Source organism: Merops nubicus, unplaced genomic scaffold, assembly GCF_000691845.1.
Source record: "Merops nubicus isolate BGI_N331 unplaced genomic scaffold, ASM69184v1 scaffold6916, whole genome shotgun sequence".
NCBI lineage: Eukaryota > Metazoa > Chordata > Aves > Coraciiformes > Meropidae > Merops > Merops nubicus.
In genome coordinates, this window is record NW_008614263.1 from 29,922 (window position 1) to 36,427 (window position 6,506).

Consider the following 6,506-nt stretch of genomic DNA (forward strand, 5'->3'; position numbering starts at 1 on the left):
GGTCCCTTGTGTTAGGAGATCAGGTTTTAAATAGAAACAGTAGAGAAAACAGTGGGAGCATTTCTTGTCATTCTGACTTGGCCACTTTGATCCCTACACCTGGCTGCAGCATGGCCAAATGCAAACCTTGGACAAAAAATACTTGCTCTCTAAATAGTGTTCAGGCAGGCACCTGTCCAGATCATTCACTAACTTGCACTGAAAGAAGACCTGTTAATGCAGAAAAAGGATTACATCTCCATCATATCCCAGCAGCTGGGAAAACAAGTACCTCTTGGAAAGGAGCACATACTGCCCGAGCTCCAAAAGACTCTGCTACTGGTAAGAGTCATGTTTCTGAGTTATGAAAGTCTTTTTCAATTACATCACCAATTTGTTTTCAGTTAAAACATCCAGCCTTTCATCCTTTCATACAATACAGCCAGTTTTAACAAGTTTTCACTATTTGTCATTGTCATTTCTATTCTAGTGGTGCCCAGAGGCCTCTCAAACGTCGATCCCCATTTTTAATTGCTCTCTACAATATAAAATGAAAAGGAAGTATTTTCCCTGAGATTATATTCCTGACTAATGAACAGATGTGACAGGTGCTCTAAATAATGATACAGAAGGAAGTGACTAAGTTTATGTAAGCAAGTTGTACAAGGTAACTGGGAGTCACAGCTTGTCCAACAGTCACTGCCACCCGAGAGTGAAAGAATTGTAGATACCTAAAATTATTAGTCTCTAGTCCCAGTAATAAAATTAATGCTCAAAAAAATTGAATGTAAGTTAAAACTAAAGACCTTCTACCAGACAAACTTTGCTGTGCTGCAAAGTATGTCTGATTTATAAAGAACTTTAAGAAATGTGAGGACCAATCCTGCATTTTATTAAAAATGAACCTTGAGAATAATATGATTCAGAGATTGATTTGTAAGATAGAAAAAAGATGCATAAGAAATGTTGGGAGAATAAACTTCAATCTCCTGGGTTTTGCATTTCAAAATAGGTTTCATGCTTTTTGATTTGCCTTGTTTCTCCTCTGGGGCTCAGCTCCTGGAACTGTAGACCCCCGCTCAGGTACAAGCAGCCACCCCAAACTGCCACACGCTGGGATACCCCCAGGACTGGCCACGAAGCTCAAAAATACTTCCTAGAAAAATAAGTAATCCCCATAACTTAACTGCCCCTACATTTCTGGTTTTATGTGTACTAATACATAGTTTTATGGAGTGATTCGAACAGGTCTATTGTGTGAGAGCAGAGGTGGGTGAATATTCTTGGCCTAAAGCAGGGGTGGGAATTGAGAAATGTTATCTGCTTGTCCATTCCAGTTCAAAGTCAAACAGATGAGCTTAAGGTATGTGTGACTTAACCTATTAGATTTTGGGTTGGAAGTGAATGATGTCTGGCATTACCATGCCTCGCCTCCAGCAGAGGTACTCGCCTCTTGATGTCCTTATTTGCACAGCAGAGCAATGAACCAGTGAAAGTGTGTGTGCTACTGGTACTGTCTTCACTGCAGCTTCAAACGCCACATCCCCAGCGCCAGAAAGCGTCAGCTGCTTTAGAGAAAGAGCTGAGTAACCCCTTGTTAAAAATGGGGTAGGTGGCTTTCTCTAAATACCTGCTTAGATTTTGTGTTTTGCAAGTCGGCTTTACTTTAAATACTCTAGATAACTCGTAATGGCTCGCTATTACTCGTTCCATTGCCTGCAAATGCACATAGATCACCATAGTCTTTGTCCTGAAGTGCTTGCTACGAGAGACTGAATACTGCATTGTTCTTGAGTGAAAGCTTCTTTTAAAGCTAATACGTTATCTGCTGTGGCGCTGCTACAAAGTTCAGCGAGGTCTGTGAGGACACTGGAAAATGTGATCTGTCGCTATGCTTGGCCAAATGTACAGAAAGAATGAGAACAAGATGAATAAATAAAATTGTCCATGAAGATCTCCCTTTAACTGGGCGTCCAGGCTTCACGTGGTATATATTCTGGCTGACACATATTATACTGTAGCTGGATATTAGAATTATTTTAAGTCCTTTGGTGTTCAGTCAATAAAATGCTTTAAAAATGTTTCATGTTTAGCCTGCAACAAATAAGGGGCTAGTTCACATACTTATAGTTACCACAAGGGTTCACTGCTCAGTATCTCGTGCCCTTAAAGATAACATTACTTTTTATATTTTTGTGTTCTGCTTCTCAAAGGAGTTTTTTCCTTGGCATAGATCTAACATCTTGCAACCAAATTAAATGTTGATGCGTAGCAATAGAGCAACTTTGGGTTTTGCTTTTCAGAAAAACATGTGGTTACTAATGTAACAAAGGGTTATATTTCTTGTTTGCTTCTTTTAAAATTTTCCTCTGTATTCGTATAACATGATCACATCTCCTTTTCTTTTCAGGTGCTATTCAGCACCTGGTGTCACATTGCAATAATTCACATATAACTAAATGGCAGCCTTGTAAAGCTAACGTGTCTGGTGTTGCTGTTGATGGCAGGAGCCAGATGACTAGTTTTAAATCTGCTTCTAGGATAAAAGAATTGTTTTCTTTTTCTGCAAATGGTAAGAATTCTGCTTTGTTAAATACCACTGTAATAACAACTAAAGAAATAAAATTCTGTTGAAATCACTAGACCTCTTGGTCTAATCATGAACTATACATTAAACTACACATGTAAATATTTATTATGTAAATAAATAGGCAATTTATCTTCCCAAGGATAAATAAAGGAACTGCATTTACAAATCAAGTAACTGCGTTTACAAATGAGAATATAATCTCTCCTTGGATATGTAGATTCCTGACTTCCACATGAAAACCCTGATTTGCATCTCCAGTTTGTATGCATAAAAGTTTAATTAAGAACTTAATTTTAACTTTGAAACTTGATGCTTTAATTTTGAAAATGTATTATTACCCCAGACAAAACTGAGATAAATTTGAGATACAGTGTCTAGGTTAGGTCTCTCTAGCCAAGAAAAAATACTATACAGCAGTACTGGCATTAAAGTTAGTACACAGATGTATAAATCAGTAAGATGAACTACAAAATCCCAAGCTGTAGACCTGAGTTTTAAACCATGACTTTGCATTCAAATCACACCTGTGAGAACACCCCTGGAGGACTGTGCTCAACTCTGGGCTTCTCAGTACAAGTGAGACATGGACAGACTGGAGACATTCCAACAAAGGGCCATGAAAATGGTGAAGGCACTGGGGCATCTCTCCTTATGAAGAAAGGCTGAGAGCTATTACTGGTCAGCCTGCGGAAGGGAAGGCCATGGGAGTGGCCTCTCGGTGTCTATAAATACCTGGAAGGAAGGTGCAAAGAGGATGGAGCCAGGCTTTTTTCAGTGGAGCCCAGTGCCAGGACCAGAGGCAATGGGCACAAACAGAAGCATGGGAGGTTCCCTCTGAACATCACAAAACAGTTTTTATTTAATGTGAACATTAAATAAAATGACCGAGCATTGGTATAAGTTGCCCAGAGACTTTGTGGAGTCTCCATACTCGAAGATACTCAAAAGCCATCTAGACATGGGCCTGGGCAACCAGCTCTATGTGGCCCTGCTTGAGCAGGAGTGTTGGACCAAATAACCTCAAGACATCCCTTCCCAGCTGTACTATTCTGTGAGTCTGTGAGTCAGATAGATGGTGTGAACATGTTTCCTACATGGTGCTGTGGAATCCTAACAAATGCTGAGTCCATTAATATATAAGATACAGCATCTTCACAACAGGCATTTGCTATCTAGGATTATTCCCTAAATGCAAATTATTTTCTAAAACATTACTTTTTTTGGTACGTTATTTTTTGTCTCAGTTCTATTATAGTTCATGCTCATTCTCCATCTTTCTTGGTAAGACCACTTTGTGTCTTTGTACAGACCATCTTAATTATCTGGGATTTAAAGTGGGGCTTTATTTAACCTGCTTATAAATGTCCATATACAATTCAGAGATGTATCATATACTTCTATGCTAACATGAAATTAAATAAGCCTTAGAAGTGCCTGTTTCTCTCTTTTCACTATAATACATCTGGTGAGATCAGATGTAAACATACACGAGATAAACAGAAATTTGCACAGAGACTTTTACTCACCATTATTGATTCTCCCTCTAACATGTTTTTTATACTTTTTTGTTTATTTTTGTATGCATGTCATTTAAGGTGTTCTTCCTTTTTCAAGACAAAAGCAGATTTTTGACAACTGTGAAAATAAATACAGGCCTTTTTCAGAACACAGAAGACAAAGTGTAGTCTCTGAAAGGTGGAAGTCTACTCATCATGCACAGGTAAATATTAAATACTATAAAAAATAAAAAGCTTATTTACATTCAAAACTGAAAGAGCTTCAGGAATATAAAAGATTTGTTCAGTGTGACACAATTTTGAATCATTGTATTAGCTTGCTATCACTGCTAATGAAAATAATAAAACCAACTAGAATACATCACTGTATTGGTATACACTAATGCTTTTGCATTTGAAAACATTTATTAATATGAAATAATGAAATCGTAGAGTTACCTTCAATTACACTTAAAATATTCTTATAATATTTTTTATAGAATTCCTTATGCACTATCCAGCTGAGTCCTGTTCAATCTGCATTTGATCCAGTAAAAAATACAAATAACACCTATACATCTGATGAAGGTATAGTAAAACATCTCACTTTGATTCTCTGTTATACATAAAGTACTGACCTCATATATCCACTGTGTAACATCACTTGTTTGGTATTGGTGGCTCTAAGTAAGAAAGGGTAGTTTGTTGTCTAGACCCAATTTGTGTCACAGCTATGTGAGAGATAGCATCTGTGTCATGATATTGATGGTGTCAAAAATGTGTCACAACATACAATCAAGTTGCCTTCTGTTCCTGCTTGTGTTTCACTCTATGATTGCCGTACGTATCAGACAGACCTGACACGGGCAGGCATTGCCGGCTATCGTTACGTATCTCCAGAGCTGGCAGAATTTGCCCTGGGGCCAATTTCAAGATGCATTAGTGATCTTAATTATATCATTTTCTAGCATATGCTTCTTCACTTTGCCACCTTTTTTATCTTTTAATGTGAATTTTGTACGTTTCACAGACTAATGGCCATGAAAGCAAGCAGTATAGTTAAATGTCATGAGCTCTTCTCATTGGAAGTTACCCCTGTAATCTCTTCAGTTTCAGAAAGCACTGTTCATTTTCTTATGGCAGAAAAATTAGCAAGTACACCCGCAGGAGAGGATGAAATCCTGGAAGCTCTGGGAAGCATGCAGCCAGCCAGCCAGCCTCTACTGCTTAGCAGGACTCCGTGCCCAGGCACCTCGGCACTTTCCATAGAAGAACAGAAGGTTTTCCAGTCTCTCCATCGGCTCAATCAAAGGCTACAAAGTAAGTTTGATAGGAAATAGAATTCTACATCAAGTGATTAAATAACTTTATATTTTGTTGCCATGGATTAATTTGGATTAAAAGTATTAATCTTGTGATAGAAATTTTTTTCTTCTATTTTATTATTAGTCTTTACTAAATATAGCAGAGAGTAGATCAAAATAATAAAACATTTCTTAAAGTCAATGAAATTAATTTAAAAAAATGGTGACGTTGCCTTGAACCAAAAAAAATCATTCAAAATGTGACTGGAGGACACCTTCAGAAAATAGATCAGCCCAACTGTAGCTGTCGTTTCAAACATTTGTCAAAATTGTTCTTTAAAGATGTATCAGAGATATCAGTCCCACTTGGAATCGGTTCCAATGCTTATATATCTTAAATTTTTTGCAATTATTTTTGTAATTACTATTTATATTATATATCCTAAATTACTGCAAATTAGACCCTTTATAAGGAATGGCTTTTCATTTTAGTTCTTTGAGTCTTTTAGAATGTTCCTCTTCTCCATGAATTCTTAAAGATCACAAATACTGAGTTCTGAGATTGCTGCAGCCACCTCTGAATGTTTAAGTGAATATAATTTTGTTTTGCCAATGACCAGGCCCAACAAAAATGATACCACCACCAGCAGGAAGATGAACCAATACACAGACTGTATTGTATACAAGAAGGACATTCCATGAATGATCGCTGGGGTTACAAACAGATCAATCAGCTGGTACATAATTGACACCACCCCCAACGATCCCACAAAGGATGTAACTGGGCCCACAACAGGTGGTACAAACAGAGACCCGAGGTTGCCCACACTTGGCATGGGAAACAGCCAGACCAGCAAGCTGAACACATAAGAGAAAGGTGCCCACATAGTGACTCTCACCCGATCAGCCCGCGTTCACAAAGGTCTTAAGCAGACTGGTGCCCAGCTCCAGGGAGAGTGAGGAGGTCTTCCCTGAACCAGGGAGCTCTGTGGAGTGCACTCCACAGACAGACACTCCTGACTCCCTGCAAGTGGTCCCAGCTTTTATCCCCAAGCAGACACCTGACCTTTGTTCACTCAGTGCAGGACCCCTGGGGCTCATTTCCCTTATGGCTCTCCCTGCAGGGCCGGCCGCACC

The 6,506-nt window shown here is 38.6% G+C and overlaps 1 protein-coding gene across 1 annotated transcript in view; it reads left to right on the forward strand.

Annotated features, from left to right (window-relative positions):
* KIAA1377 (KIAA1377 ortholog) overlaps positions 1-6,506 on the forward strand; it is a gene marked incomplete at both ends in the record, with an annotated part of 37,672 nt that overhangs the window by 29,200 nt on the left and 1,966 nt on the right. Inside the window, 5 exon segments of the mRNA XM_008942162.1 lie at positions 16-321; positions 2,390-2,551; positions 4,165-4,289; positions 4,566-4,653; positions 5,176-5,385. Of these exon segments, the coding sequence (XP_008940410.1) occupies positions 16-321; positions 2,390-2,551; positions 4,165-4,289; positions 4,566-4,653; positions 5,176-5,385 (891 nt within the window).